Source organism: Poromitra crassiceps (assembly GCF_964638095.1).
Source record: "Poromitra crassiceps genome assembly, contig: HAP1_SCAFFOLD_237, whole genome shotgun sequence".
Classification (NCBI taxonomy): domain Eukaryota; kingdom Metazoa; phylum Chordata; class Actinopteri; order Beryciformes; family Melamphaidae; genus Poromitra; species Poromitra crassiceps.
Genome location: NW_028152156.1, coordinates 141,345 through 160,000, shown reverse-complemented (window position 1 = coordinate 160,000; position 18,656 = coordinate 141,345). Strand labels below are relative to the sequence as shown.

At 49.6% G+C, this 18,656-nt stretch overlaps 1 protein-coding gene across 1 annotated transcript in view; it reads left to right on the top strand.

Annotated features, from left to right (window-relative positions):
• The window catches only part of LOC310770818 (uncharacterized protein), a gene marked incomplete at both ends in the record, with an annotated part of 42,073 nt that overhangs the window by 5,061 nt on the left and 18,356 nt on the right, over positions 1–18,656 (top strand). Inside the window, one exon of the mRNA XM_083663532.1 lies at positions 9,394–9,604. Within this exon, the coding sequence (XP_083519658.1) occupies positions 9,394–9,604 (211 nt within the window). The remainder of the gene's footprint in view (positions 1–9,393; positions 9,605–18,656) is intronic.

Genomic DNA, 18,656 nt, shown 5'->3' with positions numbered 1-18,656 from the left:
GCTGTCTGTGCCTTGTTTGTCACTGTGTGCATTTTCATGTACAGGGCTGTCTGTGCCTTTGTTAGTATGTACATTTTCATGTACAGGCCTATGTGCCTTTGTTAGTATGTGCATTTTCATGTATAGGCCTATGTACCTTTGTCAGGGTGCCGCGTCTATGTGCCGACAGGCGGCAGTGCCGAAAGGTCGGCATTGCGGGTGGTCGGCATAGCGGGTGGACCCCCTTTGTCAGTGTGTGCATTTTCATGTACAGGCCTATGTGCCTCTGTTAGTATGTGCATTTTCATGTACAGGCCTATGTGCCTCTGTCAGTATGTACATTTTCATGTACAGGGCTATGTGCCTCTGTCACTATGTGCATTTTCATGTACAGGGTTGCAATCCTATAATAGCAGCCTGAGAGCCAGAATAAAATGTCCGCATTGTACATTTCTGCAATCGACAGATACGTACAATATTACATTTCTGAGTCTGCTATAGGAAGTAAGTCACTGGTCAGTGAAGGTGTTGTGGTCACTGGTCAGTAAAGGTGTTGTGGTCACTGGTCAGTGAAGGTGTTGTGGTCACTGGTCAGTAAAGGTGTTGTGGTCACTGGTCAGTGAAGGTGTTGTGGTCACTGGTCAGTAAAGGTGTTGTGGTCACTGGTCAGTGAAGGTGTTGTGGTCACTGGTCAGTGAAGGTGTTGTGGTCACTGGTCAGTGAAGGTGTTGTGGTCACTGGTCAGTGAAGGTGTTGTGGTCACTGGTCAGTGAAGGTGTTGTGGTCACTGGTCAGTAAAGGTGTTGTGGTCACTGGTCAGTGAAGGTGTTGTGGTCACTGGTCAGTGAAGGTGTTGTGGTCACTGGTCAGTGAAGGTGTTGTGGTCACTGGTCAGTGAAGGTGTTGTGGTCACTGGTCAGTGAAGGTGTTGTGGTCACTGGTCAGTAAAGGTGTTGTGGTCACTGGTCAGTAAAGGTGTTGTGGTCACTGGTCAGTGAAGGTGTTGTGGTCACTGGTCAGTGAAGGTGTTGTGGTCGGGGACGGAGTGGCGTAAACTCTTGCCTTTCGTACCGGAGAGCTGTGTTAAATTCCCAGTCATGCTCATAGCATTTCCAAATTTGAATCATGAGTCACATTGAACAGTTTTGTGATTTAAGCCTAACCCAAACCATAACCCTAACCTTAAGTTGTTTTACTTGCCTAACCATAACCACATGTGTTACTGTTGTTTTATTTCAGTTGAATGTTGGAAAGGCAGCAGGCTTTTCAAATAGAGCCCAATGTCAGCTGTAGTACCACAGGTTCAATATTGTCTTGGCTCCAAGTGGATGAATGTTTCATGCTCTGAACAGCCATGGTGCTATGTTCTCCCCATAGGTTTCAATGTGGCCTCCTATTACCCTCAGGCTCCTCCCATTACCCTCAGGCTCCTCCCATTACCCTCAGGCTCCTCCCATTACCCTCGGGCTCCGTGAATATTTTAATATGTGGAGATGTATTCATGAAACACGGTGATATTCTGTGTGATCTGTGTGTGACTCCACCAAACAAGTCTCTGTGTGTTAGCGCCCCGCGGCGCACCATCCCCTCTGTGTGTTAGCGCCCCGCGGCGCACCATCCCCTCTGTGTGTTAGCGCCCCGCAGAGCACCATCCCCTCTGTGTGTTAGCGCCCCGCGGCGCACCATCCCCTCTGTGTGTTAGCGCCCCGCAGAGCACCATCCCCTCTGTGTGTTAGCGCCCCGCGGCGCACCATCCCCTCTGTGTGTTAGCGCCCCGCGGCGCACCATCCCCTCTGTGTGTTAGCGCCCCGCGGCGCACCATCCCCTCTGTGTGTTAGCGCCCCGCGGAGCACCATCCCCTCTGTGTGTTAGCGCCCCGCGGAGCACCATCCCCTCTGTGTGTTAGCGCCCCGCGGCGCACCATCCCCTCTGTGTGTTAGCGCCCCGCGGCGCACCATCCCCTCTGTGTGTTAGCGCCCCGCGGCGCACCATCCCCTCTGTGTGTTAGCGCCCCGCGGCGCACCATCCCCTCTGTGTGTTAGCTCCCCACGGCGCACCATCCCCTCTGTGTGTTAGCTCCCCGCGGCGCACCATCCCCGCACAACAATGCGCTGTGCAAATAGACAGTGCACGCTAGAGTTCCCCCCTGCCTTATGACAGTCATATTCACATGATTGCACCTCGGAGGGTATTCTGAAGGAGAAATGGCTGAGAACAGGCCTATAAAGCACTAAAGCTGACTTAACTGTTTACTGCATTCTAATGAAAGTGCACTGCTCATGTGGATTGGCCTGTATACAGCACATTGCAGCATGCACACACTCCTACCATGATATCATATTGAATCCAAATGGGTGATATAGGCATCAGTGAAAGTGACAGCTGGGCTAATTTCAGTGTCACATTGTGCTGTGTTGAGAGGTGATCTGTCACATCCAGAGGTGTGCTGATCAATTAAACTGCAGGTTATTACCTCCCATGCATCATCCCATACTGCGGAGGGGAGCTTCTGATGACAGTATCTCCAAGAGGAAACCAATTGAACGCTTTATTGCTGCGTCTTCAAAACCATATTAATTATATTTCCCCCTGGGTACCAGCACACGGCTGCTGCATTGACTTTGTTGCTACCTGTCTAGTACAAAACAAGGTGCCAGGACTTGGAAATCGCAGACGCGTGCGTGCGCGTGTAGGTGTAGGTGTGTGCGCGCGAGTGTCAGAGAGCATGAGAGGGATGCTCGACGGCAAATAGGAAAGACGGCGACAAATCAAAAAACGCAACGGCAAAATAGGAAAACACGAAAACAAATTAAAAAAAAACAATGCCGAACAGCAAAACACAACAACAAATCAAAAAACAAATCACAACACGGCAAATAACAAAACACTTTCAAAAGTGGAGCTGGGTACCTTTCCTGCTCGATGTTGTTTTCTGCTTTGTGGGTGTGGCTTCTGTTTTGCGATTTCTGATTTGCTGTCGTGTTTTCTCTCTTGTTCATTTGATTTGTTGTGTTTTGTTATTTGTGGTTGTGTTTTTTGCAGGAAGAGCTCAGTGATTTAACGAGCCTGGGAGTGAAAGTCCTCAGACAAGACAGAGTTATGTAAGAACCATTAGATGAATGAGACCTCCTGTTAATTTAGCGCAGGGGTTACGTGACTCTCCCTGACAGACAGGCCAAAGCCAACCACATGAGGTTTAAACAGACAATTGGAACAATCTAAGACATTTGGGTGGATGGGCTCGACTATTTGGGAAGACGATGCCTAACTAATGTTAATTGATGATGATGAGGTTGTATAACGTATAGTGGAAAGAAATGTTGGAGAGGAGGGGAGAGATAAGATAATTACTTATTACATACATACTACAGTACATGCAAGTACATACTACAGTACATGCAAGTACATACTACATACATACTACAGTACATGCAAGATCATGAGTCAAACACAAACTATCTCTCATATCCAAGCCCCAACCTCTGGTTCTGAAAAATGTAGCCAATACGGAACTACCAAAAGCTGCAGTACCTCGAATGGCCACTTGAGGCTGGCTCCAAAAGGGAGTTATTCCCTGTTCACCCCATATTAAAATGCCAGACTTTACAGCAGAAATAAACACATTTACAGCCTGGTAAATAAAACCGTTTTGTCTAGCTAATTTCACCGCGTTCATAACAACTATATAGCCAGTAAACTAGGCCTATACTGCAAAAGTTAACTGTTGAAAATTCGATGTCATGGTTTTGTCACGAGTAGCATACAGCTGAAGTCTCTCTCGCCATCAAGCAGACAGTGACGGAAGCATGTTTCTTTATGGGGAAAATGACGGACTAAATTGGTGGGTACTGTGTCCGTAATTACGCAGCGGAGATGCAGGAGAGATGCAGGTTCAGCGCGCCGGGCCCCGGGGATGCACTCCCTCTCTCTCCCCCCTCTCACTCCCTCTCTCCCTCTCTCCTCTCTCGCATGTCAATTTCTGCCCCTAGCAAGCATCAGATCTGAAATGTAGGCAGAATGACAGAACCATCACTATTTTGGGGAAAAGATCACTAATTTATAGCCTATGTAGACACTAGGCAGGCACAAAGACCGATGGAAAAAAAAGTTGTTATACCGTAGTTTTGAGCCCCTGTCATTCAGAGGCTGTTGCATCATCCTACCTGTGCAGTGGGGGAGAAGAAAAGGTAGCGAGAGAAAACTATATCATCCTGCCCAAACTTTCACCAATCTAATCTCATCATGACATCCAGGGATAGGCTATATTTTTCTAGCCGATGCGTTTAGAACATTCCTTTCACTTTGATCTTGCTATAGTGTAGCGTATTTACATGCTTGCTGTATTTAAACTGCAGTGAGATTTGTTTGAGAAGCATAATATGGAATAATATATATGGAGACAGACGGGGATGAAAGAGGGAGGGGGGGAGCTCAGAGCGCTTTGGTCGGGCTTTTCTGACCGGACTGGATCGCTCTGTGGAATTGGAGCATGAAAGGGAAGCTTGTGATTCGTTTACTGCAGTTCTCCAATGAGGACGTTGTGAATAATTCTACGCTTAACAGGCCTGGCGTTAAGTGGTTAACAGATGGGTTTAGCGCCGAGGGGAAAATATGGATTGCGCTTGACCACGCCCACAATTTGCGCTGCACCTGGCCCTAAATGCTATTTTAAGGCCAGGGGGCAGATAGGGCCCCATGTCTGCAAATAGAAGTCTGATTGTATAAATATAATTCAATGGGAAAATTAGCCTACTTCTCACTTTCCTAATGAAGTTATGGTCTCAATCGCTAGTTTCAAGTGTCGACCGTCTAAATATGCACAGTCAGCGTGACGTCAGCCATCTTGGGGTTCTTGCGCAGTGAGATGCCATGAGACCAGGGGTTTCCCAGACCGCAGCTCCACCTGCTATTGGTCCTAAAACTGGTTTTGTGCTCACGCGAAATCGCCAGCGCCGACTGCGCCGTGGGGGCGCCGCAGCTGGCCGTCCTATCAGCGCAGCTCGCCGGAGGGGGGCGTGCAGCTCCTCGAAAATGTGACTCCGCGGCGTCAACGCAGACGTGACGTGCCCAGCACGAGAGCTGTGATTGGCCGTTGCCTTGGGCCGCGCACGTATCCGCTGACGTAGTTGTTGTGATGAATGAGGAAACGCCATTTCCTCATATAACAGTGCTTGTCCCTCATCTAGCAAAGCCTTCTGCAGGCTCACCGGAATGAGTTTTGAAATGGAGGGACAATAAAATGTCCCCCCACCGACATGATTGCAAGTTCTTGGTAAACGACATGATAACGTCATATGTAATGGACATAAGTGCACCACAAGCCACCTAGTGTTTCGGAGGTGTACCGCAGCCAACACGCCGAGTTACGTTCGAGTATGCACAGTCTCGCTGTCGCTGCTAGTCGGCGGCAAGGCTCCAAGTGGAGGCTGCACAGAACCCTGTCAGCGCCTTTAATTGTACCCCAATAATGAAAAATCCTAAATTTACCGCTAAGGTCCATCTGATGGACCTTAAGGGTAATACTGTAATAATTTATAAATATTAATTTTATTTTTTTAATTTGATTGTTTATAATTCATTGGTAACTTCATCCCTAATACCTCATACCAACATGTCATACCTATTCGAATTTTAACCCCTCAAATGCCAGTGTACAGTAAGTACAGTAAAAATAAAAAAGTACAGTAAAAAGACAAAAAGTGGATTTTTTTTCCTTCCCATAAAGTCAAACTGGATTTGGGTCTGATATTATGGGCAGGTTGGGGTGTTTTACAAAAGTCACCACTGCAAGATGCCTAGTGTCAAAGATTGGCAGGATACATCTTAGAATGAAGTCACAATACCTATGACATCACTAGCCTATGACATCATCAGTGATGTCATAAGATGATTTTGGTCAATAATATGTCACTGATGACATTACTGATGATTTCACAGACATTGTGACATCATCAGTGGGTTTTCATATTTTTTTTGTAAAAATAATATTTTTCATATTTTGAGCCAAAAATCCAAAAAGCGCATGTTTTGGACTACCAGCCATTTCCCCCAAAACACACAAATGAGCTTTAGTCCAGCATCCATCCTGGTCTAAAGGCTTTAAATCAGTAGTGTGGACTGTCAAATTCAGTTTTCTAATATTTTCCCATCTTTGGCATAGGAATCAGTTTTTTTACATTTCATGTAAACTGTATGGAATTGATTGCTATGCCAAAACTGGGGGAATATGGGGAAATAGCCAAACACAGTAGAAACTACAATTTTAACCGCTTGAGTCAAGGTGAGATGTGTAACATCAAGGAAATAATGATTTTTTGAAAAATTAGCTGGGAGTAAAAACAAAATGTTGTTTTTGTGCAAAATTAACATTGAAACCAATGGGACAACTATGCAATGGACTTTGAGACCATGTAACTCCCCCAAATTTTCTACCAACTCCAAGGTTAGATAGACATGGAATAATTATGGACATTGAGTGCCAAGGACGTCTGTGGAAGTCCTAAAAAAAAGTAACGAGAAGTGCCAGGGACGTCTGTGGACGTCCCAATATCATAATTCATATTATTCCATAATTCTGCTGTTTAAGGTCGTACCCAGCCAGTGAGCATGAATCCCTTCAAGGGATCACACGGCGCCACCTTAAAAATCTACACGGCAGCTGCGCCACCTTAAAACCTTGGCGCTCAGATCCTTTCCTTTGTGCAGGAGAAAGCCGTGATCAAAGAGAAACCGATGCATGCTGCAGCCAGAGCCATATAGATTGCTCTGTCTGCAGCTGACAGTTGGCTGCGATCCGCGCCCACAACTGAGCTCCTCTGCCTCTGTCTATCTGTCTGCATATAGTTTCACCCGACGCCGAACGGCCAAACCTTTTCCTGCAGTCCCGTTTGGCATTTCCTTGTCGCGCTGGGATCCGCCCGGGAGCCGCCGTCAGCCGCCCGGCGCAAAAACGGAGGCTCCGAAAATAGACTGGGTGCGTGTGGGGAGGAGTTTGCAGCTCAGGGGGGGAGGGGGGGGGGAGAGGGGGGTGGGGCACGCAGGCTGCACAGAACTACACCACGTCACTACATCAGAAAATATTAGCTAGAGTCAGTGAATGTGCTTGAAATTAGACTAGCGTTAGTGTTAGACTAGCGTTAGTGTTAGACTAAAATGTGATATTGTAAGTTCTGATATTGTAAGTCGATTTGAATAAAAGCGTCTGCCAAATGCCGTAATGTAATGTAATGTAATGTCTAATAATAAAAAGAAGCAGGAGAAAAATAATAATAATAATAATCATGAGTGCAAAAAGTATTCATAAAAGTGACTTTATCTTGAAAAGTAAAAAAAGACAGCAGAAAACCCTTGAAAGTGCACTTCTTACAGAGGCTGTCATTTCATAATGGAACTGTCTAGAAACAAAATTTCTTCTTTGAAAGAAGCAGGAGTGTCCAATGTTCCATTAGAGTCCAGCCCTGTCCAAATAGCCCTAATAGAAAAAATTATATAGCTGTTTTCAACTGAATGGAAGTGAATCTGGCACAGGCTCCAGACAATTTTACTGAAGCGCTGTGGCACTCAATGTGTTAAGTGACTACATCTTAGGTGACTAAACCACAACTACCTGATGACAACACAGTCAAGCAATTGCGGGACATCATTTCCAGTTGAGTGACATCACTTCACACACACAAACACACACACACACACACACATGCACGCACACACACACACACACACACACTAGAGCTGGGCTCGGGCTGAATTTTCCTTACCGAACCCAACCGAGCCCGTCACATTATTAGCCGAGCCCGGCCCGGCCCGACAGGTGTCAATTGATAATCTGTCCGAGCCCGGCCCGAACCCCCTCCCTGATTTTTTTTTCCCCCTCGGAGCGCAGCGAGCGCATAATTCAATGAGTCTGTCCAGCCTATAAACAGCCCTATATAATCCCAAACCAAAATCAGTCCTCGTAATTCAAAGCAGTCAATGATTAATACGTAATGTACAAAGCAAAGCACCAAACAGCCTAATTCGTGCATGCCGTGCACTGCCCACACAGTCCCACATCGCTGAAAGAAGTACTGCACGGTGTCGGCACGCAGCTGACTCCGGGCAGAGCAGCAGAGTGCATGTCTGGGCGTGTTTCATTCGATGCCTTCAGGTGCTTTCATTAACGTAGTAAATTAGCTCAGGAGCTGATGATAGATTTTATTTGAAGGCAAAAACAAGTGACTGATTACGTGACCGAGCCTGGCCCGAGCCCGAACGCGACTTCAATGTTTCTGTCCGAACCCGGCCCGTAAGTCGGGCCGGGTTCGGGTTCCGAGTCCGACGGGCCGGGTAGCCCTGCTCTAACACACACACACACACACACACACACACACACACACACACACACACACACACCCTCTTCCTTGTTGCCTTGATCCAGACCCAAATCCAGAGCCCGTATAGGGTTACGGGTACGACCATTTTCCATGTTGAAAATGATTAGCCGTGTTCTTGAGGTAGCCCCGAACATCATCTAAAGTGTCATAAGGCTGAGTGGCCACAGCACGGCGCTGTGGGCGTCAAGGTGTTTGTGCTTGTTGTTGCTGCTTGGTGGTGGTGAATGTCAGGAAACTGAATCTCATGCCTGTCCCTCCCTCTGCTGCTCTCTCACCCCCTTCTCTCTCTCTCCCCCTCTCTCTCTCTCTCTCTGTCTCCCCCCTCTCTCTCTCTCTCTCTGTCTCCCCCCTCTCTCTCTCTCTCTGTCTCCCCCCTCTCTCTCTTTCTCTGTCTGTCTCCCCCTCTCTCTCTCTCTCTCTCTCTGTCTCCCCCTCTCTCTCTCTGTCTCCCCCCTCTCTCTGTCTGTCTGTCTCCCCCCTCTCTCTGTCTCCCTCCTCTCTCTGACTCTCTGTCTCCCCCTCTCTCTCTCTCTGTCTCACCCCTCTGTCTGTCTCCACCCTCTCTCTGTCTCCCCCCTCTCTCTGTCTGTCTGTCTCCCCCCTCTCTCTCTGTCTCCCCCTCTCTCTGTCTGTCTGTCTGCCTCCCTCTCTCTCTCTCTCTCTCTGTCTCCCTCCTCTCTCTGACTCTCTGTCTCCCCCTCTCTCTGTCTGTGTCTCTCCCTCTCTCTGTCTGTCTCCATCTCTCCCTCTGTCTCCCCCTTTCTCTGTCTGTCTCCCCCTCTCTCTGTCTGTCTGTCTCTCCACCTCCCTCTCTGTCTCTCTCCCTCCCTCTCTCTCTGCCCCCTCTCTCTCTATCCCCCTCTGTCTCCCTCTCATCGTCTTCGCATCTCCTCTTCCCCTTTCCCCTGTTCTCCATCCCTCCCTCCCTTTCTCACTCCCTCTCTCTATCCTTCCCCCTCTTCCTTCCTCCCTCTCTCTCCCACGCCTCTTTCTCCCTCTCTCTCTCTCTCCCTCTCCCCCTCCCCTCCCTCTCTTTCTCCAGCTGCAGTGCAGAGCTGTCCGCGGAGGCGGCCCCCGTCAGGCTGTCAGGTGACCGGGAAGACATCGCCGCCCCCCTGCCCCGACGTCAGTCCTCCCCCGTTGCCATGGCGACGGCGGCGACGGCCCGCGGCGGGGAGGCTGGCGACGAGACGCCCGCGGGAGGACGAGGAGCAGGAGGAGCAGGAGGATCAGGACATGGGGAAGCAGAATGCGTAAGGATCTCTTTCTCCTTGTTAACTGGCTCTGCATGCGTGACGGCTGTAACATGCACACACAGACACATAGAGCCATTAGCATTCAAGGATGGCTGGGGCAAGCAAGGGGACTGCGACACACACACATCACACACACACACACACACACATATCACACACACGTACACATCACACACACACACACATCACACACACGTACACATCACTCGTGCAGAGGCATGTGGCGAGAGGCTGGTGAGGAGCGCGCATGAGGCTCACGCCTCCCTGTCTGAGGATGCACCAGAGCAGGCTTTAAGCCCCTCTCTACTCGCTGCTGCTGCTGCTGCTGCTGCTGCTGCTGCTGCTGCTGCTGCTGCTGCTGCTGCTGCTGCTGGTGCTCAGCTCCTCATCTGTGCTCTGCTGCCCCGCGCTGCACCCTGCTCCTCTGCCTCTGTAATACCATCCTCTGCAGGAGGCAGGAGAGGAGAGAGGAGAGAGGAGAGGAAAGGAGGAGAGGAGAGGAGAGAAGGTGGAGAGAAGAGGAGGAGAGGAGTGGAGGAGAGAAGGTGACAAGAGGAGGAGAGGAGTGGTGGAGAGAAGAAAAGAGGAGAGGAGAGGAGAGGAGAGGAGAGGAGAGGAGAGGAGAGGAGAGGAGAGGAGAGGAGAGGAGAGGAGAGGAGGAGAGGAGGCGAGAGCTGGAATGGACGGGGAGTCTCGTCTGTCTTTATTGTGGCCGTCATGTGTAGCGGCTACATGCTGCTAGGAGGCTGCAGAGAACAGATGACACAGGCGTTATTGCACATCGAGCAGAGGTGGGATTGCACATGGATCGGAGGTGTGATTGCACATCGAGCAGAGGTGGGATGATGGAGGGCATAAGCCTTTGCCTCTGACATGGGAGACCGGAGTTCGAGGCCCAGCGTGTTCTACATTTCAACCGTAAGTCACATTTAAGGTTGTCATTATTTAAGCCTACTGTAAGTCAAACCATAACCCAAATGCCTATTTGTGTTTGGAGTGCCCTAACTTAACCAAGTTGTTTTACTTGCCTAAACATAACCAGAGTTGTTATATTTGCGTTTAGCATCGGAAAGGCAGCGAGGTTTTCAAATTGAGCTGCGCTTTGTTTCAAATTGACGTTGAGATTCTGTCCCAGGTTTGCAGACATGTAAAGGGTTGGTTGGGTATCGCACGCCTCTCCTCTGCATTCCCATATCCTGCCTCTCCTCTGCATTCCCATATCCTGCCTCTCCTCTGCATTCCCATATCCTGCCTCTCCTCTGCATTCCCATATCCTGCCTCTCCTCTGCATTCCCACATCCTGCATGCCTCTCCTCTGCATTCCCATATCCTGCCTCTCCTCTGCATTCCCATATCCTGCCTCTCCTCTGCATTCCCACATCCTGCATGCCTCTCCTCTGCATTCCCATATCCTGCCTCTCCTCTGCATTCCCATATCCTGCCTCTCCTCTGCATTCCCATATCCTGCCTCTCCTCTGCATTCCCATATCCTGCCTCTCCTCTGCATTCCCATATCCTGCCTCTCCTCTGCATTCCCATATCCTGCCTCTCCTCTGCATTCCCATATCCTGCATGCCTCTCCTCTGCATTCCCACATCCTGCATGCCTCTCCTCTGCATTCCCATATCCTGCCTCTCCTCTGCATTCCCACATCCTGCCTCTCCTCTGCATTCCCATATCCTGCCTCTCCTCTGCATTCCCATATCCTGCCTCTCCTCTGCATTCCCACATCCTGCATGCCTCTCCTCTGCATTCCCACATCCTGCATGCCTCTCCTCTGCATTCCCATATCCTGCCTCTCCTCTGCATTCCCATATCCTGCCTCTCCTCTGCATTCCCATATCCTGCATGCCTCTCCTCTGCATTCCCATATCCTGCCTCTCCTCTGCATTCCCATATCCTGCCTCTCCTCTGCATTCCCATATCCTGCATGCCTCTCCTCTGCATTCCCATATCCTGCCTCTCCTCTGCATTCCCATATCCTGCCTCTCCTCTGCATTCCCATATCCTGCCTCTCCTCTGCATTCCCATATCCTGCCTCTCCTCTGCATTCCCACATCCTGCCTCTCCTCTGCATTCCCATATCCTGCCTCTCCTCTGCATTCCCATATCCTGCATGCCTCTCCTCTGCATTCCCATATCCTGCCTCTCCTCTGCATTCCCATATCCTGCCTCTCCTCTGCATTCCCATATCCTGCATGCCTCTCCTCTGCATTCCCATATCCTGCCTCTCCTCTGCATTCCCATATCCTGCCTCTCCTCTGCATTCCCATATCCTGCCTCTCCTCTGCATTCCCATATCCTGCCTCTCCTCTGCATTCCCATATCCTGCCTCTCCTCTGCATTCCCATATCCTGCCTCTCCTCTGCATTCCCACATCCTGCATGCCTCTCCTCTGCATTCCCACATCCTGCATGCCTCTCCTCTGCATTCCCATATCCTGCCTCTCCTCTGCATTCCCATATCCTGCCTCTCCTCTGCATTCCCATATCCTGCATGCCTCTCCTCTGCATTCCCATATCCTGCCTCTCCTCTGCATTCCCACATCCTGCCTCTCGTCTGCATTCCCACATCCTGCCTCTCCTCTGCATTCCCATATCCTGCCTCTCCTCTGCATTCTCACATCCTGCCTCTCCTCTGCATTCCCTTATCCTGCCTCTCCTCTGCATTCCCATAGCCTGCCTCTCCTCTGCATTCCCACATCCTGCATGCCTCTCCTCTGCATTCCCATATCCTGCCTCTCCTCTGCATTCCCATATCCTGCCTCTCCTCTGCATTCCCATATCCTGCCTCTCCTCTGCATTCCCACATCCTGCCTCTCCTCTGCATTCCCATATCCTGCCTCTCCTCTGCATTCCCATATCCTGCATGCCTCTCCTCTGCATTCCCATATCCTGCCTCTCCTCTGCATTCCCATATCCTGCCTCTCCTCTGCATTCCCATATCCTGCATGCCTCTCCTCTGCATTCCCATATCCTGCCTCTCCTCTGCATTCCCATATCCTGCCTCTCCTCTGCATTCCCATATCCTGCCTCTCCTCTGCATTCCCATATCCTGCCTCTCCTCTGCATTCCCAGATCCTGCCTCTCCTCTGCATTCCCACATCCTGCATGCCTCTCCTCTGCATTCCCACATCCTGCATGCCTCTCCTCTGCATTCCCATATCCTGCCTCTCCTCTGCATTCCCATATCCTGCCTCTCCTCTGCATTCCCATATCCTGCATGCCTCTCCTCTGCATTCCCATATCCTGCCTCTCCTCTGCATTCCCATATCCTGCCTCTCCTCTGCATTCCCACATCCTGCCTCTCCTCTGCATTCCCACATCCTGCCTCTCCTCTGCATTCCCACATCCTGCCTCTCCTCTGCATTCTCACATCCTGCCTCTCCTCTGCATTCCCATATCCTGCCTCTCCTCTGCATTCCCATATCCTGCCTCTCCTCTGCATTCCCATATCCTGCATGCCTCTCCTCTGCATTCCCATATCCTGCCTCTCCTCTGCATTCCCATATCCTGCCTCTCCTCTGCATTCTCACATCCTGCCTCTCCTCTGCATGCCCTTATCCTGCCTCTCCTCTGCATTCCCATATCCTGCCTCTCCTCTGCATTCTCATATCCTGCCTCTCCTCTGCATTCCCACATCCTGCCTCTCCTCTGCATTCCCATATCCTGCCTCTCCTCTGCATTCTCACATCCTGCCTCTCCTCTGCATTCCCTTATCCTGCCTCTCCTCTGCATTCCCATATCCTGCCTCTCCTCTGCATTCTCATATCCTGCCTCTCCTCTGCATTCCCATATCCTGCCTCTCCTCTGCATTCCCACATCCTGCCTCTCCTCTGCATTCCCATATCCTGCATGCCTCTCCTCTGCATTCCCATATCCTGCCTCTCCTCTGCATTCCCATATCCTGCCTCTCCTCTGCATTCCCACATCCTGCCTCTCCTCTGCATTCCCATATCCTGCATGCCTCTCCTCTGCATTCCCATATCCTGCCTCTCCTCTGCATTCCCATATCCTGCCTCTCCTCTGCATTCTCATATCCTGCATGCCTCTCCTCTGCATTCTCATATCCTGCATGCCTCTCCTCTGCATTCTCATATCCTGCATGCCTCTCCTCTGCATTCCCATATCCTGCACACCTCTCCTCTGCATTCCCATATCCTGCATGCCTCTCCTCTGCATTCCCACATCCTGCCTCTCCTCTGCATTCCCATATCCTGCATGCCTCTCCTCTGCATTCCCATATCCTGCATGCCTCTCCTCTGCATTCCCATATCCTGCATGCCTCTCCGAGCGAGCAGTCTGCAGCAGCATGAACCATTCTCCTGCCTGTTACCTGAGACCTGTGGGCTGCATGTGGTGTCTCAGTAGTCATATCCTGTGTCTACGGGATGTGTAGCTATGGTAACGCTTACTGTGTCAGAGGGATGTGTAGCTATGGTAACGGACCAACGCTTACTGTCAGAGGGATGTGTAGCTATGGTAACGGACCAACGGTTAGTGTGTCAGAGGGATGTGTAGCTATGGTAACGGACCAACGCTTACTGTCAGAGGGATTTGTAGCTATGGTAACAGACCAACGGTTAGTGTGTCAGAGGGATGTGTAGCTATGGTAACAGACCAACGGTTAGTGTGTCAGAGGGATGTGTAGCTATGGTAACGGACCAACGCTTACTGTCAGAGGGATTTGTAGCTATGGTAACAGACCAACGGTTAGTGTGTCAGAGGGATGTGTAGCTATGGTAACAGACCAACGGTTACTGTCAGAGGGATGTGTAGCTATGGTAACAGACCAACGGTTACTGTCAGAGGGATTTGTAGCTATGGTAACGGACCAACGGTTAGTGTGTCAGAGGGATGTGTAGCTATGGTAACGGACCAACGGTTAGTGTGTCAGAGGGATGTGTAGCTATGGTAACGGACCAACGGTTACTGTCAGAGGGATGTGTAGCTATGGTAACGGACCAACGGTTAGTGTGTCAGAGGGATGTGTAGCTATGGTAACAGACCAACGGTTACTGTCAGAGGGATGTGTAGCTATGGTAACGGACCAACGGTTAGTGTGTCAGAGGGATGTGTAGCTATGGTAAGAGACCAACGGTTAGTGTGTCAGAGGGATGTGTAGCTATGGTAACGGACCAACGGTTAGTGTGTCAGAGGGATGTGTAGCTATGGTAACGGACCAACGGTTAGTGTGTCAGAGGGATGTGTAGCTATGGTAACGGACCAACGGTTAGTGTGTCAGAGGGATGTGTAGCTATGGTAACGGACCAACGGTTAGTGTGTCAGAGGGATGTGTAGCTATGGTAACGGACCAACGGTTAGTGTGTCAGAGGGATGTGTAGCTATGGTAACGGACCAACGGTTACTGTCAGAGGGATGTGTAGCTATGGTAACGGACCAACGGTTACTGTCAGAGGGATGTGTAGCTATGGTAAGAGACCAACGGTTAGTGTGTCAGAGGGATGTGTAGCTATGGTAACAGACCAACGGTTAGTGTGTCAGAGGGATGTGTAGCTATGGTAACGGACCAACGGTTACTGTCAGAGGGATGTGTAGCTATGGTAACAGACCAACGGTTAGTGTGTCAGAGGGATGTGTAGCTATGGTAACGGACCAACGGTTAGTGTGTCAGAGGGATGTGTAGCTATGGTAACAGACCAACGGTTAGTGTGTCAGAGGGATGTGTAGCTATGGTAACGGACCAACGGTTAGTGTGTCAGAGGGATGTGTAGCTATGGTAACAGACCAACGGTTAGTGTGTCAGAGGGATGTGTAGCTATGGTAACGGACCAACGGTTACTGTCAGAGGGATGTGTAGCTATGGTAACGGACCAACGGTTACTGTCAGAGGGATGTGTAGCTATGGTAACGGACCAACGGTTAGTGTGTCAGAGGGATGTGTAGCTATGGTAACGGACCAACGGTTAGTGTGTCAGAGGGATGTGTAGCTATGGTAACGGACCAACGGTTAGTGTGTCAGAGGGATGTGTAGCTATGGTAACGGACCAACGGTTAGTGTGTCAGAGGGATGTGTAGCTATGGTAACAGTTACTGTGTCAGAGGGATATGTAGCTATGGTAACACTTACTGTGTCAGAGGGATGTGTAGCTATGGTAACGGACCAACGGTTACTGTCAGAGGGATGTGTAGCTATGGTAACAGACCAACGGTTACTGTCAGAGGGATGTGTAGCTATGGTAACACCAACGGTTACTGTCAGAGGGATGTGTAGCTATGGTAACAGACCAACGGTTACTGTCAGAGGGATGTGTAGCTATGGTAACGCTTACTGTGTCAGAGGGGATTCTCTGCCGTTGTTTTGGGAGCTAATCTATGTGAAACTCAATATTATTAAAGGTCTCTGACGGATGCTTGGGTGAGGTGGGAGTGCGGGGGTGAGGTCGGAGTGCGGGGGTGAGGTGGGAGTGCGGGGGTGAGGTGGGAGTGCGGGGGTGAGGTGGGAGTGCGGGGGTGAGGTCGGAGTGCGGGGGTGAGGTCGGAGTGCGGGGGTGAGGTGGGAGTGCGGGGGTGAGGTGGGAGTGCGGGGGTGAGGTGGGAGTGCGGGGGTGAGGTCGGAGTGCGGGGGTGAGGTCGGAGTGCGGGGGTAAGGTGGGAGTGCGGGGGTGAGGTTGGAGTGCGGGGGTGAGGTGGGAGTGCGGGGGTGAGGTGGGAGTGCGGGGGTGAGGTTGGAGTGCGGGGGTGAGGTGGGAGTGCGGGGGTGAGGTGGGAGTGCGGGGGTGAGGTCGGAGTGCGTGTCTAAGCGATGACCTGTGAACTTTACCCTATAGGTCCAGTCCCAAGGGCTCGGCGCACGCAGCACGCAGAACGGTCTTAGAGCGATCAGAAATCTGTATAAAGTGTTTCTGACATCTTCTCCCCAATTGTACTTGGCCAAGTCCCCCTGCTCTCCCGGGCGTTGCTCCACCCATTCTCCTTATCTGGGGAGAGTTGTAGACTAGCACATGCTTCCTCCGATATATGTGCAGTTGCCAGCCCCCCGCCATACCCCGACAGCTTCCCACCCGCAGACACGGCCTGTATGGATGCCAAACCGGGGCGGAAGGCAACACGCGGGCTCGAACCTCCGACCCTCGTGTTGGCAGGCAGACAATCTACCGCTGCACTACCCGGGCACCCACATCTGTAGATGTCTGTGCGATGTGTGAAGGAGTTCCTCGTCTTACCTGAAGATAGACGCTGCACGTTGTCACTTAGGGAGACGTCTCTGATCTTCAAGGCTGGGCTGTTTCATCTTGTGATCACAGCAGATGCTTAGATGATGTGTCCTTGTTGTGTTTGAGGCACCGTGTGTGTGTGTGTGTGTGTGTGTGTGTGTGTGTGTGTGTGTGTGTGTGTGTGTGTGTGTGTGTGTGTGTGTGTGTGTGTGTGTGTGTGTGTGTGTGTGCGTGCGTGCGTGCGTGCGCATAACAGGACCTGGCAGATGATGTGTCCTCTGTCTCAGCATGAACATTGGACTGTCATCAGTGCTCCTTCCAGCTTTGTGGATGGAGCAGAGAGAGAACCAAGAGAGTCATTATGCAATCATATCATGACATGATAATACTCTCACACTCCTCATATCATGACATGATAATACTCTCACACTCATCATATCATGACATGATAATACTCTCACACTCATCATATCATGACATGATAATACTCTCACACTCATCATGACAGTGAACATGTAATACACACACACACTCCTCATATCATGACATGATAATACTCTCACACTCATCATGACAGTGAACATGTAATACACACACACACTCCTCATATCATGACATGATAATACTCTCACACTCATCATGACAGTGAACATGTAATACACACACACACTCCTCATATCATGACATGATAATACTCTCACACTCATCATGACAGTGAACATGTCATACTCACACACACTCCTCATATCATGACATGATAATACTCTCACACTCATCATGACAGTGAACATGTCATACTCACACACACTCCTCATATCATGACATGATAATACTCTCACACTCATCATGACACTGAACATGTAATACACACACACACTCCTCATATCATGACATGATAATACTCTCACACTCATCATGACACTCATCATATCATGACATGATAATACTCTCACACTCATCATGACAGTGAACATGTCATACTCACACACACTCCTCATATCATGACATGATAATACTCTCACACTCATCATGACACTGAACATGTAATACTCACACACACTCCTCATATCATGACATGATAATACTCTCACACTCATCATGACAGTGAACATGTCATACACACACACACTCCTCATATCATGACATGATAATACTCTCACACTCATCATGACACTGAACATGTCATACTCACACACACTCCTCATATCATGACATGATAATACTCTCACACTCATCATGACACTGAACATGTAATACACACACACACTCCTCATATCATGACATGATAATACTCTCACACTCATCATGACACTGAACATGTAATACACACACACACTCCTCATGTCATGACATGATAATACTCTCACACTCATCATGACACTAAACATGTCATACTCGCACACACTCCTCATATCATGACATGATAATACTCTCACACTCATCATGACACTGAACATGTAATACACACACACACTCCTCATGTCATGACATGATAATACTCTCACACTCATCATGACACTGAACATGTAATACTCACACACACTCCTCATGTCATGACAGTGAACATGTCATACTCACACACTCCTCATGTCATGACACTGAACATGTAATACACACACACACTCCTCATATCATGACATGATAATACTCTCACACTCATCATGACAGTGAACATGTAATACACACACACACTCCTCATATCATGACATGATAATACTCTCACACTCATCATGACAGTGAACATGTAATACTCACACACACTCCTCATATCATGACATGATAATACTCTCACACTCATCATGACAGTGAACATGTAATACACACACACACTCCTCATATCATGACATGATAATACTCTCACACTCATCATGA